We start from the raw sequence: 22,554 nt of genomic DNA on the forward strand, positions 1-22,554 counted from the left end.
GCTTTTGTACCGTCAGGTATCATAGTACAGTGCCCTTTGGTTTTATTTGGAGAAGTGGGTAGGTTATTTATTAGTCACGTTAATATCCCACTTCTTCTCCAGCTGGTTCAAGTCAATGTTCTACTTTTATATGTCGTAAGAATGGCACTTATTACTGCCTTGTGAGGTGGGCTGGGCTAAAGAAGAGAGGCTTGGCCCAGGCTCACACGTTTGATTTTCATGGCTGCATCTCAAAAATAGTCCAGCACTCTTAGCGTGACATTTTTGTTGGAGCATGTAAGAAATCAGTGAGCAAGTGAGTGTGTTTTAACTGTAAAATAAGATGCATGGAGCCTAAGGAGCAGGCTGAGCCTGGAACTTTTGGACACTGTTACATTTTTGTTCAGGCTTCAGCTATGCAGGTGCTTGGAGCAGCAGAGAGAAGCAGAGAGAGATAGTGTCTGGAGTGTGCTCTCGCTTCTTTGAGCTGCTGAAGGGGTTTATCCACATCTATATCTATAATAAAAGTGAATGTTTGTATGTATGTATGTATGCGGAGGGCAGAAGTGTATGTGGCAGCTTTCCGATTGGCTCTCACTTTCACAGGCCACAGAGACTTGCACGAGTGACGGACCTGGACCAAACTTGGCACACATAACCCCCATGACCCCCTGTACGTCCTGGTGAGGTATGGGGGAGGATGGACAAAGGATGATGGATTTGTAGTACTTTCAACCCCTTCAGCTCCCACAGACCACTGTAGCCCCCAACAAAAACCGATAAAGACCAAACTTGGCACACAGAGCCCCTATGACCTAATCTACTTCCTGCTGCGGTTTGGAGAGGGCGGACCATGGATAATGGGACTTCAAGTATCTCTACTCACTTCCTGAGACCGCTGCAACCCTCATCCGATGACTGATCAAGACCACACTTGGCACACATAACACCCATGACCCCCTTTAGTTCCTGGTGAGGTTTGGGGAAGGACAGACAATGAATGATGGGATGTGTAGTACTTTCCAACCCTTCGGTTCCCACAGAACTCTGCGGCCCCCAACAAAGACTGCAGAATGGGATTCGCAGTACCTTCACTAACTGATAACTGATAAAGAACACCTTTGCCACACAATGCCTTTCTCAAATAACCCAGGCAGCGCCAGGTCCCCAAGCTAGTGGACAAATAAATACCATTTTAAATCTCTCATAAAAGGACATTATGTGAGTTGATGCAACTGACCTCATTGTACATATGTTGTTCTGAACTATGAAGAGGTGAACTACTTGTTCTTTACTGTTCATTTGCGTGGCATATATTCTTTCTCTGGCAAAGCAGTGTGTGGGCTGATCAAACGTGTACTACACGTGGTTTATTTTTACATTATGCTTCAATTTCCCCCCTACTTCTTAAGCTTCAATATCAAACACATCTTGCTTCTACACTTGGGATGACTAGTGTTGATCTGAATTAGTCTTCCACAATTCCCTTTTTACTTCCAACGGAGAAAACCTGGATTGCTGTGAGTTTTCCGGGCTGTATGATCATGTTCCAGAAGCATTCTCTCCTGACGTTTCGCCCACATCTATAGCAGGCATCTATAGACCTCACAACCTCTGAGGATGCCTGCTATAGATGTGGGCGAAACATTAGGAGAGAATGCTTCTGGAACATGGCCATACAGCCTGGAAAACTCACAGCAACCCAGTGATTCAGGCCATGAAAGCCTTCAACAACACAGAGAGAACCTGGTTAAGTTTTGGCAATGTGAGAAAAGGAATGGAAGGCAGGAAGTTTAGGAAAATACTGAATCGAGGGTGATAGATGGAGTGGTGCCCAGACAGCCTTGCAATCTATGGATCTGTATTTGGGCTGCTAAAGCGCAGAAGTGGGAGGCAGAAGATGGCAAGCCAGAAAACCTTGGAGCGTCAAAGGTACTCAAACTCCCAAAGATTGAAAAAGGAGGATAACTTTCTGCTTCTCCCAGTTGGGAAAAGAAGAAATTGTACAACAAAACCTATGTCAGTCTCTTTGTTGCGAAGTTGGTGTAAACAAAAAACACTTCTGCAAAATATGTTCATGAATTGAGACACTTTGTTGTCCTTTGTATGCTGAACCAACACAAGGTTGCAACCTTTGTTTTCCTTTCCTTTTCTCCCATGAGCTCTAGAAACATTTTTGGAAACTGTTAATTTTCAGGAACAAAATCTTTTCATAACAAAACTTCTTCCAATATGAGTTGGCTCTGTTGTTGCTATACTATCGGTTGAAACTTACTAGACAAATGTATTTATTTCATATCAAAAGCATTGCATAGATTGGTATACAACTGATAAAATAGAAGGAGCAGAAGTATATATTTATTGTGTCAGGAGCAACCAGACAGTTGTATTACATTTTTAACAAAACAAACAGACAAAACACAAAGTTTGCAAGCTTGGTAGTTGATTAAATGTCCTTTGGCGAGTATCTGGCCACTTGGAGTGCCTCTGGTGTTGCTGCAAGAAGGTCCTCCCTTGTGCATGTAGTAGGGCTCAGGTTGCATTGCAGCAGGTGGTCTGTAGTTTGCTCTTCTCCACACTCGCATGTCGTGGGTTCCATTTTGTGGCCCCATTTCTTGAGGTTGGCTCTGCATCTCGTGGTGCCAGAGCGCAGTCTGTTCAGCGCCTTCCAAGTCGCCCAGTTTTCTGTGTGATCAGGAGGGAGTCTCTCATCTGGTATCAGCCATTGATTGAGGTTCTGGGTTTGAGCCTGCCACTTTTGGACTCTCACTTCCTGAGGTGTTCCAGTGGGTGTCTCTGTAGATCTTTGAAAACTGTTTCTTGATTTAAGTCGTTGACGTGCCGGCTGATATCCAAACAGGGGATGAGCTGGAGATGTCTCTGCCTTGGTGCTTTCACTATTGTCTGCTACTTCCCGGCGGATGTCAGGTGGTGCAATACTGGCTAAACAGTGTAATTTCTCCAGTGGTGTAGGGCGCAGACACCCCATGTCTCATTAAGAGCCACATCCACTGTTTTAGCGTGGTGAGATGTGTTCCACACTGGGCATGCATACTCAGCAGCAGAGTAGCATAGCGCAAGGGCAGATGTCTTCACTGTGTCTGGTTGTGATCCCCAGGTTGTGCCAGTCAGCTTTCGTATGATATTATTTCTAGCACTCACCTTTTGCTTGATATTCAGGCAGTGGTTCTTGTAGGTCAGGGTGGGAGGAGGCTGATAGCCATGAAGGTGGCTTTCCAGTATTCAACCTTATTTCTTTCACAGTTAGCAGCAACTTCCCATCACATTAGACAAATCGCACTCTTCATCATTGGAGAAAGCAGTGGCACATCTTTTCTGAACAAGTATTTCAAGCAAAGGCTTTGGGGAAGTCTTGGACTAGATCTCTACCACAGACACCCACTTGAGTGACTTGGACAAGTCACACTCTTTCAGCCTCAGGGGCAACCTCTCATTAATAAATCTTGCCAAGAAACTCTGGGACAGAGTTGTCACATGTTGGACTTCCAGGTGTGAAATGCTTGGGAGCAGAAGCCTTCTGTATTTCAGATTTTGGAATACAGTGTATATTACATAATACAATATCTTGGAGTGAGGACCCTCGTTTTCCCAAGAAAACTCTGGGACAGAGTTGTCACAGGTTGGATTCCAGGTTGAGTAGCCCTTTTCTGAAATGCTTGGGAGCAGAAGCCTTCTGTATTTCAGATTTTGGAATATAATGTATATTATATACAATATATTTCAATGAGGACCCCCGTTTAAACATGAAATTTAATTATGTTTCATATATACCCTGGTGGCACAGTGGGTTAAACCGCTGAGCTGCTGGACTTGCTGGATCTGAGGAGCAGGGTGCGCTCTTGCTGTTAGCCCCAGCTTCTGCCAACCTAGCAGTTCAAAAACATGCAAATGTGAGTAGATTAATAGGTAACGCCTTGGCAGAAAGGTAACGGCTCTCCACGCAGTCACGCCACATGACCTTGGAGGTGTCTACGGACAACGCCAGCTCTTTGGCTTAGAAATGGAGATGAGCACCACCCCCCAGAGTCGGACATGACTAGACTTAATGTCAGGGGAAACCTTTACCTTTACTTTTTATACTTTCCACGTGTAGCCTGAAAGTAATTTTTTATGCCATGGTTTTAGTCATATTAAGTACATTGAACCATAAGAACGCAAAGGTGTCACCATCTCATTCACCCACATGGACAGCTTTGGGATATTTCAGATTTCGGAATTTGAGATAAGGAACACTCAATCTGTAACTAGCTTCTGGCTTCCCTTTTAACTACTTTAAAATATACGAGAGCAGCAATATCAAACACAGGGCTGGCTTCTCCTGCTCTGCTTATTGTAGTATATTCTCACCGCGCTGGATGCTTCTGGAGTTCCCTTTGTGTGGATGGATTTGCCCCAGCGTATAATTATACAGGGCTCTCCATGCCTGCCTGCATTTGCTTGTGTGTGTTGGTGTGTGTTGTTGAACCCGCCTCCCCTTTATTGGTGTTTGTCGTAATGAATAGTTTTATTTGGAGCTTGCTTGAATGAAATAATAGTGTCATTTTCTCTGCTCCACTTGATTTACAAGTCTGCCCTTTGAGGGAATACAGATTTATTTTGCCTCTGGGTTTTTGTGAAATGAAATCCCTTCCCAGGCCGGCCTGTCTTGGTCACTTTTAAGGTGAATGGCATGGTATATAAGGGCAGCGACAAAAGTTGGAGCTGAGAATCATTTTGCAAAATGGCTATAGATATATAGATATATTATGTACTAGCTTTCCCCTGCCAAGCATTGCTGTGGCCCAGTCTGTTGATCTGGAAAGTAAAGTAATGAGAATGTGTTGGTTTCTAATATATGTAATGTCTTTATGTTTGTGGGTAAACAGTATTTCTTGCTGTTTCTTTGTCAATGTTGATGTGGAGAGTGTCTGGTTTGCCCACCCTGGAACATGCAACATATAATTGTCCTTCTTCAGAGGTCCCTTTCAAATATATGATACTATATCCGTGTGTGTGTGTGTGTGTGAATCATATCTATCTATATCTATGGCTGGATGGCTCTTTCTCAGGAGCGCTTTGATTACGTTTTATTGCCCTGGTGAAGGGAGTTGAACTGGATGGCCTTGAGTATTTTCTGTTGGTCATGGAGGTTCCTGTGCCAAGAAGCAGGAATATTGCATTCAAATCACCCCTGACAGATGGCCATCCAGCCTCTGTTTAAAATCTTCCAAAGAAGGAGCCTCCACCACACTCTGGGGCAGAGAGTTCCACTGCTGAATGGCTCTCACAGTCAGGAAGTTCTTCCTCATGTTCAGATGGAATCTCCTCTCTTGTAGTTTGAAGCCATTGTTCCGCGTCCTAGTCTCCAAGGAAGCAGAAAACAAGCTTGCTCCCTCCTCCCTGTGGCTTCCTCTCACATATTTATACATGGTTATCATATCCCCTCTCAGCCTTCTCTTCTTCAGGCTAAACATGCCCAGCTCCTTAAGCCGTTCCTCATAGGGCTTGTTCTCCAGACCTTTTATCATTTTAGTCGCTCTCTTCTGGACACATTCCAGCTTGTCAATCTCTCTCTGGAATGTGTCCAGAGGAGAGCGAATAAAATGATAAAAGGTCTGGAGAACAAGCCCTATGAGGAGCGGCTTAAGGAGCTGGGCATGTTTAGCCTGAACAGTCTTCAAAGGCAACCCCACGTAGAGTGCGTTGCAGTAATCTATTCAGGGGGCAATCATCTCATCCTGACCAAGGCCAGCGCATTTGGGATCCAAATGTTTCCCATCCGGAGTTTCGGGGTGCGGTGTCACCTGTACGCAGATGATGTCCAACTCTGTCACTCCTTCCCACCTGCTACTAAGGAGGCTGTCAAAGTCCTGAACCGGTGCCTGGCCGCTGTAACGGTCTGGATGAGGGCGAACAAACTGAAATTAAATCCAGACAAGACAGAGGTACTCCTGGTCAGTCGCAAGGCCAAACAGGGTATAGGGTTACAGCCTGTGCTGGACGGGGTCGCACTCCCCTTGAAGGCGCAGGTTCGCAGCTTGGGTGTGACCCTGGATTCATCGCTGAGCCTGGATCCCCAGGTTTCAGCGGTGACCAGGGGAGCATTTGCACAGCTTAGGCTTGTGCGCCAGCTGCGCCCGTACCTTGGGAAGTCTGACTTGGCCACGGTGGTACACGCTTTGGTCACATCCCGCCTCGACTACTGCAACGCTCTCTACGTGGGGCTGCCCTTGAAGACGGCCCGGAAGCTTCAGCTAGTCCAGCGCGCGGCAGCCATGTTGTTAACAGGAGCAGGGCGCAGGGAGCATACAACGCCCTTGTTGTCCCAGCTCCACTGGCTGCCGATCTGCTACCGGGCCCAATTTAAGGTGCTGGTGTTATCCTACAAAGCCCTAAACGGTTCCGGCCCAAAATACCTTGCAGACCGCATCTCGGCCTACGAGCCCACGAGGACCTTGAGATCATCTGGGGAGGCCCTTCTCTCGGTCCCGCCTGCCTCACAGGCACGCCTGGCGGGGACGAGGGAGCGGGCCTTCTCGGTGGTGGCCCCCCGGCTGTGGAACTCCCTCCCTGCTGAAGTTAGACAGGCGCCCTCCCTCATGGCCTTTCGTAAGGGCCTGAAAACATGGCTTTTCGAGATGGCCTTCAATTGAGTGCTATGTTATTGGAAATGATGACCGGAATGGACTATGACTATGAGATTGATTATGACCCCTTGATAAGACGAAGCGGATTTTTAGTATAAGTAGTTGTTATGTAGTAGTAGAATGTTGTTGTGCTGTCTTGACCTACTGTAAACTGTCTTTTCTATGTTTTTGTACACCGCCACGAGTCGCCCTAGGGCTGAGAGCGGCGGTTAATAAGTGCAAGTAATAAATAAATAAATAATAAATAAATCTTTCCTTCACTGTCCCTGAAAGAGAAGAGAAAGGGAGGAAAGTGTTGGGGGCTTGGGGAGAAACCCCTTCCTCCCGGCCCACCCAACCCGCTCCGGTCCTCAAATTAGAAAGTTTGCCCATCCCTGCACTATATTCAAGGAAACAATGACTGCATCCCAGAGGGACCATAAGAAGAGTTTCCTATTTGGTGTGTTTAGAAAACTGTACTACAAGGGAGATGTTATTAATGTTCCTGATTAAATAAAAGCTGTGCCAATCAGTTTCTGTTACGTTTACTTGATAAAACTGGTTGAAAAGTTATCCCGGAAATCCCCCGATTTAAGTAGCGCAGAAGGTAAGAGAAAGCCAGCATGGCTTAATGGTTTGAATATTGGAATCTGACTCTCGAATTCCCCACTTGGCCATGGAAACCCACTGGGCAAACTTGGGCAAGCCACACTCTCTCAGCCTCCGAATGAAGCAATGCCCATCCTCTTATGAACAAATCAGGCCAAGAAATCTCCGCAATGGGTTATAAGTCGGAAAATAGCTCAAAGATAAACAACAGCATTGCAGAGTCTTCGGAAATAAGTTTTGTAAGCACATTTGGGAAGAAGCCGTCCGTCTTCACTCACTGCTTCTGATAAAAGATGGAGCAGGGGGCTTGTTGCTCCGCGCTACGAAACAGATCACAGCCGCATGTGAGAATGCCCATATAAGGTCAAAACGGCTTCTGGGAGCAAAAAACGAGCGTGTTGGATTCCACGGAGTCTCAAGACGGAGGAAGAGAGAGAGGAAGAGACCTTTATGGACACGTTCCTTTCCCCTCTCCCAGCAATCTATTCGTTTTCTGGCTTATTCCAGTCCCATGAAGATGCAAACATCCTTTAGAGTAGGGTCTTGCTTAGTTTTTAAAATTGGTGTGCATCATTGCTTACTCCAAGGTGTTACGATACTATGCTCCAAGATTTCTCAACCAGGCTTCCTTGGAACGCTGAGGTTCTGCGAGAGGTAGTTTGAGATTCCTTAAAAGGTTGTGTAAGGGGGAAAAACAGTTTTCTACATAGGTTGTTGTAGGTTTTTTCGGGCTGTATGGCCATGGTCTAGAGGCATTCTCGCCTGACGTTTCGCCTCCATCTATGGCAAGCATCCTCAGAGGTAGTGAGGTCTGTTGGAACTAGGAAAAGGGGTTTATATATCTGTGGAATGACCAGGGTGAGACAAAGGACTCTTGTCTGCTGGAGCTAGGTGTGAAATTGCAACAGCACAACAGCAGAGAGGAAGCAGGCAGGGACATCTAATTACTAGGCTTGGGCAATCCATGGTTCTAAATGATTCTAAAGTACTTACAAAACTAAAGTTCTGGTGGTGAAAATTTCAGAACTCTAACAAAACTTTCAAAATTTAATTATTATTTCATTATTGGTGATTTTAATGACAGAACCAATTAGGAACTGCCATTTATTATGAAATTTTGAGAGTTTTGTTAGAGTTCTGAAGTTTTCACCACCAGAACTTTAGTTTTGTGAGTACTTTAGAACCATTTAGAACCATGGATTGCCCAAGCCTACTAATTACCTCTCAACAAAAGTTTGCTCCAGGCACAGTCAGCCCATTGTATGCTAATCAAGGTGGTCAGTTGAAATATTCACACTTAGCTCCAGCAGACAACAGTCCTTTGTCTCACCCTGGTCATTCCACAGATATATAAACCCTTTTTCCTAGTTCCAACAGACCTTACTACCTCTGAGGATGCTTGCCATAGATGCAGACGAAACGTCAGGAGAGAATGCCTCTAGACCAATGATGGGCAACCCTTTGAGCTTGGTGTGTCAATACTCGCCAAAAAACCGGTCATAACTCGAGTTGGATGTCACTTCGAGAAAAAAACCCATAATTTCATGATACTTATAGTTTAATAACAAAAATATATTATTGTAATATATAACTGTATTTAATAAACCAAAAACTAATTATTTAACTTACCTACTTTTTCTATAATACCATATATCTCGGCATTATAGAAAAATGCTGGTGTAGGAGCCAAGGATGAAATGTCCTCCTTGGGATGTGGCCCCATCTTCTCTGTATGCGGCCGCATGCGGCTGTGTGTCATCGAAAATGGCTACGCGTGTCAGTGCTGACACACGTGTCATAGGTTCGCCATCATGGCACTAGACCATGGCCATACAGCCCGAAAAAACCTACAACAAACCAGTGATTCCGGCCATGAAAGCCTTCGACAATACAGTTTTCTACATACATCAATATGTTCCTTGCTTATGCTTGACTCAGTGACGTCTTCTGCCCGAATCTTCTTCCCAAGTCCACCTAGGCAGCCAGCAGCTACACATTGGGTGAAGAAAAGACTGTTCTAATACTGAGGAAGGCACACAGAAGTATGTTTGTAGGCTCCTTTGACCAGCAAATCCACTCCAATGAGTTATACATAGATTTTCTCAATCATGATTCCTTGGAACCTTGATATTCTGCAAAAGGTTGCTTGGAGCCTATGAAAGATTGTGCAGGAGGGCAATCATAAATCATAGTTGGAAGACCTCATGAGCCATCCAGTCCAACCTCATTCTGCCAAGAAGCAGGAAAATTGCATTCAAAGCACCCCCTGACAGATGGCCATCCAGCTTCTGTTTAAAAGCCTCCAAAGAAGAAGCCTCCACCACACTCTGAGGCAGAGAGTTCCACTGCTGAACGGCTCTCACAGTCAGGAAGTTCTTCCTCGTCTTCAGGTGGAATCTCCTTTCCTGTCGTTTGAAGCCATTGTACCATTGCGTCCTAGTCTCCAGGGCAGCAGAAAACAAGCCTGCTCCCTCCTCCCTGTGACTACCCCTCACATATTTGTACATGGCCCTCATCATGTCGCCTCTCAGCCTTCTCTTCTTCAGGCTGAATATGCCCAGCTCTTGTAGCCACTTCTCATAGGGCTTGTTCTCCAGACCCTTGATCATTTGAGTTGCCCTCCTCTGGACACATTCCAGCTTAGAGTCGACATCTCCCTTTAATTGTGGTGTCCAGAACTGGACACAGTGTGATTCCATGTGTGGTCTGACCAAGGCAGAATAGAGGGTAGCCTGACTTCCCTGGAGCGAGGCACTAGACTCCTATGTACATCAGCTAGCTAGTTACATTTGCTTAGTTAAGTGATATCTCCTGGCCCAGTGTTTCCCAAGTCCACCTTAACAGCCTTCACTCAGCCTTCCTTATAGTCCAGCTCTTGCATCCATAGGTTACTATAGGGAATACTGTTGTTTTAACTGTATTGTCGAAGGCTTTCATGGCCGGAATCACTGGGTTGTTGTAGGTTTTTTCGGGCTGTATGGCCATGGTCTAGAGGCATTCTCTGCTGATGTTTTGCCTGCATCTATGGCAAGCATCCCCAGAGGTAGTGAGGCCTCACTACCTCTGAGGATGCTTGCCAAAGTGCAGGCGAAACATCAGGAGAGAATGCCTCTAGACCATGGCCATACAGCCCGAAAAAACCTACAACAACCCAGTTGTTTAAACTGTTTTGACAGTAATCATTTTACAACAGATCTTCGTTGTAAAATGATTACATTGTGGATAAAAACATACAAATGGTCAACATGACAACAGAATATGAAAATGATTTTGAGCATACATGTAAGATGGATACAAAGTAGTTAAAACAGTAGAATTGGATGGTGAAGGTTTCCATTCATGGTGTTGGAATACAGCAGTGTAAACATCACCTTGGGCAGGCTGGCTGGACATGAAGGATAGCCGTATAATACCACTGGGTCTGGTGGCGCAGTGGGTTAAAGCACTGGGCTGCTGAGCTTGTTGACCAAAAGGTCGCAGGTTCGATTCCAGGGAGCGGCGTGAGCTTCCACTGTCAGCCCTAGCTTCTGCCAACCTAGCAGTTCGAAAACATGCAAATGTGAGTAGATCAATAGGTACCGCTCCGGCGGGAAGGTAACGGCGCTCCATGCGGTCATGCTGGCCACATGACTTTGGAGGTGTCTATGGACAACCCTGGCTCTTCGGCTTAGAAATAGAGATGAGCACCACACCCCAGAGTCAGACATGACTGGACTTAATGTCAGGGGACAACCTTTACCTTTACCTGATATATAAGTAAGTTGCTTCTTCTTATTGGGATTCACTGAATTTCACAGGGCAGGGAGCCATTTTGGCCCTGTTTTGCCTTGGGCTCAGCCTGCCTCTCTGCGATTACCTCTTGGTTGGCTGTTTAGACTTGCTGTCTGCCTTGAGTAAGCTTTAAGCCTCTTTGAAAATGTCCTCTGGCTGAACTTGCCATTGCTGTGCTTGAAACGCAAGGGACAAGGCCCGCCGTTGTCGTCATCTCCCTTGCTCCTGTTTTGGTATTTGTTAAAAAAGCAAGTCCTACTGTTCCTCCAGGCCTTTTGCAAAGATTACTCGTGGAATAGTCATTCATTTTTCCCATCGTGAGAATTCGGACAGTGGCTCCATCCAGCCCCACTTTTGACCGTGTGTCTTCGGTATCTTCATCTGACCCTTTGGACCAAAACTGGTTTTTAAGAAAGGGAGGATGCCAGAGATGCAGAAAGCCAAGCAAAGATTGGGCCTTCTGCTTGCAATTAGTTCCCCCTACAAACAGTCTAGCGTGGGAGAACTTGGGCCTTCTGGACTCTGTGGAATTGTATTTTATATTTATGTATTTTATATTCTGCACAGATTGTGCAGTTGGTTAGTGGGTGGCTTGGAAGCGTCATGCGTGCATATGTCCCTCCCAGGGGCTGCACTTAAAATATAGCAAGGCAGCGACTGCCTATCCTATCGCATGCAGCAAGGAGAGGTTTTGTTGGCAGATGCGCAGAGACCGGTTTTTGGCCCTGGGACCAATCAATATACGCAGTGCAAGGATCCCGGAAATTGTTAACAAACCGAATATTTTCCTTTATCAGTTTATATATTCAATCCAGGCGAATCACAGGGTTGGAGCCTGCAAAATCCATTTTGGGGGCTACATGTTGCTCACATCTGACATAATGGTTGTTTCTTAGATGACAGCCGTTCAGCAGTGGAACTCTCTGCCCCGGAGTGTGGTGGAGGCTATCCTAAGAGCGTAAAAACGCCAGAATAGGACACATAAGAGTGTTAAAAAGAGGGATTAAGAACAACTCAAGTTCAGAAGCCAAAACTAGAAGGGTCGGCAGAATGAGATGCTTTTAACATGGCACCTAAAAAGCATAGCTTGCACCTTCTAGCGTAAGAGAGCCGTTCAGCAGTGGAACTCTCTGCCCTGGAGTGTGATGGAGGCTCCTTCTTTGGAAGCTTTTAAACAGAGGCTGGATGGCCATCTGTCAGGGATGATTTGAATGCAATATTCCTGCTTCTTGGCAGGGGGTTGGACTGGATGGCCCATGAGGTCTCTTCCAACTCTTTGATTCTATGATTCTATGACAGTTGTGTGTAGGCAGGCTTCTCACCAAAAGCTTTTTTTTCTTAAGCTCTTATCTCCCTATCAGGAGGGAGCCTTGAGGATTTAAGTCCACCAGGGTTGTACACAAGTTTTATTCATCATCAGAACAGGTCATATCCATTTCATTTAAAACAGTGGTTCCCATCCTGTGGGCCATGGCTCAGCAGTGGGCCGCGAGAACGAACATCTAGTCCACAAACCTTCATCCTCTTTATTTATTTAATGTATATTATTTCCACTCCTTTCCACAGAGCTGACCAGCCCAGACCCTTTTGGTACTAATGTTGGAGAGTGGTCCCTGGTCAAGATGGCCCTAGTCAAAGTGGGTCCTGGTCAAGATGGCCTTGGTCAAGTGGGCATTGGTCCAAGTAGTCCCTGGTCAAGTGGGTCCTGGTCCAAGTGGGCCCTAGTCAAAGTGGGTCCTGGTGAAAGTGGTCCCTTTTCAAAGTGGGCCCTATTCAAAGTGGGTCCTGTGGGCCCTATTCAAAGTGGGTCCTGGTGAAAGTGGCCCCTTGTCAAAGTGGGCCCTAGTCAAAGTGGGTCCTTGTGAAAGTGGTCCCTTGTAAAAGTGGGTCCTGGTGAAAGTGGTCCCTGGTCAAAGTGGTCCTTGGTCAAGATGGCCTTGGTCAAGTGGGCTTTGGTCCAAGTGGTCCCTGGTCAAGTGGGTCCTGGTCTAAGTGGGCCCTAGTCAAAGTGGGTCCTGGTGAAAGTGGGCCCTAGTCAAAGTGGGTCCTGGTGAAAGTGGGCCCTGGTCCAAGTGGGCCCTAATCAGAGTGGGTCCTGGTGAAAGTGGTCCCTGGTGAAAGTGGGCCCTGGTCAAGATGGCCTTGGTCAAGATGGCCTTGGTCAAGTGGGCCTTGGTCCAAGTGGGTCCTGGTCTAAGTGGGCCCTAGTCAAAGTGGGTCCTGGTGAAAGTGGGCCCTGGTGAAAGTGGGCCCTGGTCAAGATGGTCTTGGTCAAGTGGGCCTTGGTCCAAGTGGTCCCTGGTCAAGTGGGTCCTGGTCTAAGTGGGCTCTAGTCAAAGTGGGTCCTGGTGAAAGAGGTCCCTTGTCAAAGTGGGCCCTGGTCAAGATGGCCTTGGTCAAGTGGGCCTTGGTCCAAGTGGTCCCTGGTCAAGTGGGTCCTGGTCTAAGTGGGTCCCTGTAAAAGTGGTCCCTGGTCAAGTCGGTCCTGGTCTAAGTGGGTCCTGGTAAAAGTGGTCCCTGGTCAAGTGGGTCCTGGTCAAAATAAAGGTTGGGAACCACTGATTTAAAACTGCAGGTCTACTTCTTCCCCTTCACAGACAGAGGAAAGTGGGGATGCCTTAGATGTGGGTTCATGAGCTGACATGGAATATGATTAGAGGACCTTTGAGTTCCCTTCCAGCTAGTCCACTTCTTTATCAATATGAAATGGTCACCTTGGGAGAAAGGCAAGAAAACATAAGATTTAAAAAATGAAGTTGGGTCTGTGATGGTGCAGCTTCATCTTCAGGCTCTAAAGGACGAGTGGACCACACTGGACTTCGTTGGGTAGTAGCTCCCAACTGCCCTAGCTGGATTGGCCACTGGTGAGGGATGATGGGAGTTGCAATCAGTCCATATCTGAAAGGCCACAGGATTTCCATTGATTACTTACTTACTTAGGTGATCCCTCGTTTTCCAAGGATGATTGTCTTCCAGTGCTCTTGTGGGTCCATATGTGGCTTTGGAGCCCTATTCTTGCTCTGCATCTTCTTCCACAGTGGGAGCATTGGTTTCCAGGTGGAAGACGGTCTCGGTCAGGGTTGGCTTGACGCGCCTTCCTCTTGGCACGCTTCTCCCTTTCACCCTCCATTCGTTCCTCTTCAAATTCTGCAGCACTGCTGGTCACAGTTGACCTCCATTGATTATACGCCCCCAAATGCATTGTTTTCCTCCCGTTTTCCGCTTCTCACCTCTGCTTTCCTCTCTCTCTAGCCCACCACCCTCCCACAGGGCACCATCAACATGAACCAGTGCACGGATGTGGTGGATGGTGAAAGCCGGACCGGGCAAAAGTTCTCCCTTTGCATCTTGACGCCTGAGAAGGAGCACTTCATCCGAGCCGAGAACAAGGAGATCATCAGCGGGTGAGTGGCCAGGACGCATTTCAGGGAGCAATACGAAAGGAAGGCGAAGTCTTATTTTCATTTAGGCGTCACAATCACATTTACATAGTCCTTCCCCTTTGCTGTTGAAGCCCTGTGAGGTGGGCACAGAGAATTGAGGTCAAATTCATCCTTTGGCCCGTTGCTTTGGATGCCTAAAATGCAGTTCTTAAAGTTTACCTGCAGGGCTAAACATCAGAGAGCTGGAGTAACATTTCATAGATGTCTGTGTCAGAAATCTTTTCGAGAGGGCAGTATTTTCACTTTGCTTCCACCCAGGTCAGAAAGTAATCAAATTGAGTTCTTGTGGGTTTTTTCAGGCTATAGGGCCATGTTCTAGAGGCATTTCTCCTGATGTTTCACCTGCATCTATGGCAAGCATCCTCAGAGGTAGTGAGGTCTGTTGGAATTAGGACAGTGGGTTTATATATCTGTGGAATGACCACCTTCATTAGCATTTGAAGGCCTGGCTGACTACATTTGAACCACCATGTCAGACTACACAGAGAAGCCATTGAAATCCACAAGCATGTGGACAATTTCAACAGAAAGGAAGAGACCATGAAAATGAACAAAATCTGGCTACCAGTATTAAAAAAAACTCTAAAATTACAACAGCAAAACAGCAGAGAGGAAACAACCAGACTCATCTTAACACCTCTCAACAAAAGATTTTCCCAGGCTCAGACAGGCCTTCAAATGCTAATGAAGGTGGTCAGTTGAAGCATTCACACCTAGCTCCAGCAGAGAAGAGCTCTTTGCCCCACCCCAGTCATTCCACAGATATATAAACCCACTGTCCTAATTCCAACAGACCTCACTACCTCTGAGGATGCTTGCCATAGATGCAGGCGAAACGTCAGGAGAAATGCCTCTAGAACATGGCCCTATAGCCTGAAAAAAACCCACAAGAACCTAGTGATTCCAGCCATGAAAGCCTTCGACAATACAATCAAATTGAGCTTATCCAGCCACATGCCCTAAGTCTGCAGGGTTTTGGGTTTTAATTCACTTCCAGTTGCATTGCCTGCCCTTTGTTGCTTTTGCCTTTTTAAGAACCTGTACAACTTGAAATATTGAGGTGTCAAAATCGGGAGGAATCAAAAGTGAGAGAGGTGGGGAGCCAAGCCATGCTGCAGAATCGGCTCCGACCTGTTCAGCCGGATTCCCTTGTGCCTCCGCCTCCCTCTCGCAGCTCCCCTGCCCAGTTGTGAGCATGGCCTGCGGGGAAATCCAGGTTTCTACCTTTCTGGCCTCAGCCTCCATTTCATCAACTTCCTTGCCGTTTTCCTCCTCACTGTGGTGGCTTTTTCAAAATTTGTGTAGAGTGAAGAATTCTGAGGACTCACTGTGTCAAAAACAATATTGGAAAGTTCTTCACTCTAACCTTGAAAATGTTCTGCATGTAAGACCGGGAGATAGCCATAGGGTGCCATTCAAAGTGGTTCAATAAGTATGTTCTTTCAGTAGTGTGGTAAAGAGGTGTCTAGGTATCTGCTAAGCCACTGGTTCCCAACCTTTCAAAATCTGCAACCCCTTATTTATTTATTATTTTATTTATTATTTACAGCTTTTATATTTGCCCTTCACACCCCACAGGGGACTCATACACATATATGGCAAACATTCAATGCCAATTTTGACATACAACATATACAGACATAGACAGAGGCTATTTAAATTTCTGGCCACAAGGGGAGCTGTCGCTTTCATCGTCCATCTGCGACACTGATGAAGTACTTCCGCATTCCCTGCATGCTTTTTGCTGGAGTGCTTGCTGGAGTCTTTTTTATGGCCTCATAAATTAGCTAATTTAGCCTCCCCACACTTTAAGGTGGTGCCTAATTTTCCTACTTGACAGATGCAACTGTCTTTCGGGTTGCAAAGGTTGACAACAGGCTACACACAATTGGTTGGAAACCCACTCCAACCCAGGCTGGCTTCAAACTCATGAACTTTTGGTCAGAGTGATCTTAATGCAGCGGACACTCAGCCACCTGCTCCACAATCCCTTAATACAGTTCCTCATGTTGTGGTGACCCCCAACCATAAATATTAAATTTATGTATTTATTTATATCACGCCCTTCTTGCCCCGTATGTCCAAGTACTGGGTCTCCAGGTCTGCCGTGCCTCCTTCCACCACATCTCCCAGCCTCATGGTGACACCGGCAATAAAAATGACAGCAGCAGAGGAGAAGGCGGTAGCAGGAGGTGACAGGCACGGTGGCAGGAGCGGTCCACACTACATGCTGGGGCATTGCTGCCTTCCCTCTCGCTCCCTCTCCCGCATCCATCCATGATGTTGCCGAAGGAAGAGGGCATCATGGAGAGCATGCAGGGGGCACCATCCATGATGCCCTCTCACTTTGGCAACCCCATGGGTTGGTGGGGGGAAGGAGAGGAGGCGAGGCACAGGAAGGCGGCGCCTGGTCTGCAAGAGAGAGTGACCCTAGGTGTCCTGGAAGACTGCACCTCCCTCTGAAAGACACATATGCACGGTTGGCCCAGCTGGGTTTAGAAGCGACAAGGAGACAGAGGAGGGTAACGAGTAAATAATGGCAGCACTCTGTGGGAGAAAGGAAGGCAGACATACCGGGGAGGCAGGGCTGAAGGAGGTGGGTTTTCTTTTTGTTTTTGTCATGTCAGGAGCGACTTGAGAAACTGCAAGTCGCTTCTGGTGTGAGAGAATTGGCTGTCTGCAAGGACGTTGTCCAGGGGACGCCCGGATGATTTGATGTTTTATCATCCTTGTGGGAGGCTTCTCTCATGTCCCCGCATGAGGAGCTGGAGCTGATAGAGGGAGCTCATTCGCCTCTCCCCAGATTCGAACGTGCAACCTGTCGGTCTTCAGTCCTGCCGGCACAGGGGTTTAACCCAATGCGCCACCAGGTGGTATGGCACAACCCCTCACAAATTGCAGATTGATCCTTCTAGGAGTCGCAACCCCCATGTTGAGAACCGCTGTTCTCAGTGTTACACATATAAATGGACAGATTTAGAAGCTGATTTTGTGATCAAAGGAAAACATGGCAAGCAAGGTTCCCATTCGGAGGTGCTCTCTTCCAAAGAGCATTTTGTTTTCTACTTTAATGCGCAAGCACTAAGAACTCTCTGTGACACATGAATGCGGTGTATGATTTGACAACCAATGTCTTAGCGTGGTGCATTCCTCAATGTTGTTTCTCAAATTCACCTCTTTCTGTTGAAATGTGTGAATTTAGCATCCAGTCCTCCCTTGGAAAGAGCCGTTCTTCCTTTTGTTTTGGGAAGGGGGGAAAGCTTCTGATTTTGTCCCTCCAGAGTTACTTCTTGTTGCATCCACCCATCTGTCCATTGCCTTTCCTTGGAACATATCTGACTTTTCCCTCGCTTCTCTCTCGCTTTCAGGTGGCTGGAGATGTTAGTTGTCTATCCCAGAACCAACAAGCAGAATCAAAAGAAGAAGAGGAAAGTGGAGCCCCCAACTCCACAGGTGAGCTATGGGGGATGACCTCCAGTCACAGCACAGTATGGCATTTTCCTTGGCACACTTCTCTTCAAAACGAGAGCATAGAAACCTTTTGCTCTTAAGCTTGCAGCTGTTGTGCCCACATTCTTTTGTGTCTGGCTTTAGCTGGTGCCTTGTTTGTTTGTTTGTTTAAGGAAGGCAAGGAGGAAGCAAGTTAGCAAGACCTCTCTTTTTCTTAGCAATATTCTCCATTTTTTCATTACATGTCCTAGAACTATAGAATACAAAAGGCCACATAAAAGAGCCTTGTAATCCATGTGCATAGATTTTCCGGCCCTCATCCACAATGCAAGTAAGCACATGTTTTGTTTTGTTTTTTTTCATGTCAGGAGTGACTTGAGAAACTGCAAGTCACTTCTGGTGTGAGAGAATTGGTCGTGTACAAGGACATTGCCCAGGGTTTAACCCATTGCGCCACTGGGGGCTCACACAAACACACCTTTTCCGTTGCTGGTTGTGGCTCTTGGGTCCCTTTTTCATCGTTTCAGAAATGGGGAAAGGATTCCGTGTGTTATGATGCCTTTCCAACAGTTACCACCCTTTGGAACCTCTTTATGGGCCATCCAGTCCAACCCCCTGCCAAGAAGCAGGAATATTGCATTCAAAGCACCCCTGACAGATGGCCATCCAGCCTCTGATTAAAAGCCTCCAAAGAAGGAGCCTCCACCACACTCTGTGGCAGAGAGTTCCACTGCTGAACAGCTCTCACAGTCAGGAAGTTCTATGTGTTGAAAGGGAGATGGGAGGTGAAATAATGAAAGAGTCTTGTTCTTTCCAAAGTTGCTCGCTTTTTCCTTGTGTCCAGGCTTGTTTCTTCAAATACAAGGGACTTTAAGAACAGGTCAAGGACAAAGGGGGAAGCATGACATTGTTGTCTTTTTGTAATTGATTATTCTAGTTATATCCCACCTTTGTGATGTGGCGGCAAAAAAAGCCAATGGGATTTTGGCCTGCATCAATAGGAGCATAGTGTCTAGATCTAGGGAAGTCATGCTACCCATGCTCTATTCTGCCTTGGTTAGACCACACCTGGAATATTGTGTCCAGTTCTGGGCACCACAATTCAAGAGAGATATTGACAAGCTGGAACGTGTCCAGAGGAGGTCAACTAAAATAACCAAGGGTCTGGAGAACAAGCCCTATGAGGAGCGGCTTAAGGAGCTGGGCATGTTTAGCCTGAAGAAGAGAAGGCTGAGAGGGGATATGATAGCCATGTATAAATATGTGAGAGGAAGCCACAGGGAGGAGGGAGCAAGCTTGTTTTCTGCTTCCTTGGAGACTAGGACGCAATGGAACAATGGCTTCAAACTACAAGAGGGGATTCCATCTGAACATGAGGAAGAACTTCCTGACTGAGAGCCGTTCAGCAGTGGAACTCTCTGCCCCGGAGTGTGGTTGGAGGCTCCTTTTTTGGAGACTTTTAAACAGAGGCTGGATGGCCATCTGTCAGGGGTGATTTGAATGCAATATTCCTGCTTCTTGGCAGAAAGGGGTTGGACTGGATGGCCCATGAGGTCTCTTCCAACACTTAAAAAAGAGGGACTCGAGGCAGCTTGGAAAATATTAGAGCAGACAACAGATACAAACCTAGTATAAGGAAATATAGTTAAAAGGAAACTCATCTTTCTTTTTTGGACTATCGAACTTGCATTTTGGGGGTCCCTCTGCAGCTGTGCATCGAGTCTTTGGAAGCAGTCTTTTGGGGGCAGTGGCTGCCCACTACGCAGGCGTGTGCACGTGTTTCAGAGGAACTAACCTGGACCATTCCCATCTTTCCATTTTGATTCTGGGTGCTAAGAGCAAGGGGCAGAAAGGCAGGGGTTTCAAGGGGTACGTTCTGCCCCCACAACCCTCCCTTTCTCTTTGGTTTTTGGAAGCAGAACAAAAGCACAGGAAAAAAAGGGGTGCGGGTGGGAAATGCTGGCAGGATAATTTTATCATTTTTCTTTTAGAATAATACTTGGTTGCTGCAGCAACCTCTTGGAAACATGACAGGATTTGAGCTCCTGAGCACCAAATAAGGGAAATAGGGTTTTGGAGAGGGAAAGGCCAGGCGAGGAGGAGCCTGGGGTGGTTGCGTCCCAGCCAAAGTGGAGGGGGTCTCTCTCTGCAGCAAAGAGGGGGAGTTGGGGAAGGATAGAAGGATAGAAAAGGCATGTCATTTGCTTAGGACTAGTCTGGACAAAATGCCACCAGCCTCCACTTTCCAAATGAGCCAGCTGTTGTGTGGTCACCTTCGCGACGCTGGACTCCCTATGACCTTATCACACACCACCACTATTTGAAATCTCCCAGCCAGCTATATATGAGCTCCCATCTGTCAGCTTTAGCTTCCCATGCGGGGACATGAGAGAAATGGAGAAAAGGATTTCTGTGCATAATAATAATAATAATAATAATAATAATAATAATAATCCTTTATTTGTACCCCGCTACCATCTCCCGAAGGACTCGGTGCGGCTTACACGAGGCCAAGCCCAAAATTCAACAATAAACAACAACAATAATACAGCAAAATAAAACAAAAACAAGCAGTAACATTAACACGCAGTGACACAGTTAAAAACAATGGCCGAGCCAAATGTAATAATTAAAATTAAAATTGAAAAGTGCTGGGCATGACAGGTGGGGTGTTTGGAGGAGGGTAGACATGCAGATATCCTAAATTATGATTTTTTTTTTGGTTGTGTCAGGAGTGATTTGAGAAACTGCAAGTCGCTTCTGGTGTGAGAGGATTGGCCGTCTGCAAGGACGTTGCCCAGCAGACGCCCGGATGTTTGATGTTTTATCATCCTTGTGGGAGGCTTCTCTCATGTTCCCGCATAGCGAGCTGGAGCTGACAGAGGGAGCTCATCCATGCTCTCCCTGGATTCGAACCTGCAACCTGTCGGTCTTCAGTCCTGCCGGCACAGGGGTTTACCCACTGCGCCACCAGGAGGCGGTGGCATGACTCCTCACAAATTGCAGATTGATCCTTCTAGGAGTCGCAACCCCCAGGTTGAGAACCGCTGTTCTAAGCTTCAGCTTCCCATGCGGGGACATGAGAGAAATAGGGAAAAGGATTTCTGTGTATTATGAATTTTTTTTTTTGGTTGTGTCAGGATCGACTTGAGAAACTGCAAGTAGCTTCTGGTGTGAGAGGATTGGCCGTCTGCAAGGACGTTGCCCAGGGGACGCCCGGATGTTATGATGTTTTACCATCCTTGTGGGAGGCTTCTCTCATGTCCCCGCATAGCGAGCTGGAGCTGACAGAGGGAGCTCATCCATGCTCTCCCCAGATTCGAACCTGCGACCTGTCAGTCTTTAGTCCTGCCAGCACAAGGGTTTAATCCACTTTGCCATCGGGGGCTCCTCATGTATTATGATGCCTTTCCAGCAGTTACCATTCCATCTGAACATGAGGAAGAACTTCCTGACTGTGAGAGCCGTTCAGCAGTGGAACTCTCTGCCCCGGAGTGTGGTGAAGGCTCCTTCTTTGGAAGCTTTTAGACAGAGGCTGGATGGCCATCTGTCAGGGGTGCTTTGAATGCAATATTCCTGCTTCTTGGTGGGGGCTTGGACTAGATGGCCCATAAGGTCTCTTCCAACTCTTTGATTCTATGATTCTATGATTCTACCATAATAATAATAATAATAATAATAATAATAATAATAATAATAATCTTTATTTCTACCTCGTCACCATCTCCCCGATGGGGACTCGGAGCGGCTTACATGAGGCCAAGCCCGGCAACATAATACAGCAATAAAATCAAAGCATATACATCAGACAACAACAACATTATCAAAATGACATTAAAATAATAATAGTAATAATAACATTAAAATACATTAAAAATTCCAATAGACGCAATCACGATAGAGATAACAATGAGCAGGCCACATATTCCAAATTAAAAAAACAATTAACAGACTATGATGAGATAAAATAGGAGCAGGAAGTTTAAATGGAACTCAAAAAACACAGAGTTGTGGGGCAGAACTCCATTAGCATCCATTACCATCCTTTGAAACCTCTTTAATCAATGGCTAATCAATGGTGGAGCCCCCGGTGGCGCAGTGGGTTAAAGCACTGAGCTGCTGAGCTTGTTGATCAAAAGGTCGCAGGTTCAATTCCGGGGAGCGGCGTGAGCTTCCGCTGTCAGCCCTAGCTTCTGCCAACCTAGCAGTTCGAAAACATGCAAATGTGAGTAGATCAATAGGTACTGCTCCGGCGGGAAGGTAACGGCGTTCCATGCAGTCATGCCGGCCACATGACCTTGGAGGTGTCTACGGACAACGCCGGCTCTTCGGCTTAGAAATGGAGATGAGCACCATACCCCAGAGTCAGACATGACTGGACTTAATGTCAGGGGACTTTAGCTTTACCTTTTAATCAATGGTGGAGCATTGGGTTAAACCCTTGTGCCAGCAGGACTGCAAACCAACAGGTCGGTGGTTCGAATCCTGGGAGAGCGGGTTGAGCTCCCTCTGTCAGCTCCAGCTCCCCATGTGGGGGCATGAGAGAAGCCTCCCATAAGGATGGTAATCCCCTGGCAATGTCAGTTTTCTCACACCAGAAGCGACTTGTCGTTTCTCAGATACGAAAAAAAGCTATATATCACAGCTCACACTTGTTCTTCATAGAATCATAGAAT

The 22,554-nt window shown here is 46.6% G+C and overlaps 1 protein-coding gene across 6 annotated transcripts in view; it reads left to right on the plus strand.

Moving 5' to 3' along the window:
• Positions 1-22,554, plus strand: part of LOC132782131 (myosin phosphatase Rho-interacting protein) — a 208,197-nt gene that overhangs the window by 94,915 nt on the left and 90,728 nt on the right. For all 6 annotated transcript variants that reach the window (XM_067461785.1, XM_067461784.1, XM_067461786.1 and 3 more), the window contains exons 4-5: positions 14,238-14,389; positions 17,797-17,881. In XM_067461785.1, the coding sequence (XP_067317886.1) occupies positions 14,238-14,389; positions 17,797-17,881 (237 nt within the window). The remainder of the gene's footprint in view (positions 1-14,237; positions 14,390-17,796; positions 17,882-22,554) is intronic.

The sequence above is a fragment of the Anolis sagrei genome, chromosome Y (genome assembly GCF_037176765.1).
Source record: "Anolis sagrei isolate rAnoSag1 chromosome Y, rAnoSag1.mat, whole genome shotgun sequence".
Lineage (NCBI taxonomy): Eukaryota > Metazoa > Chordata > Lepidosauria > Squamata > Dactyloidae > Anolis > Anolis sagrei.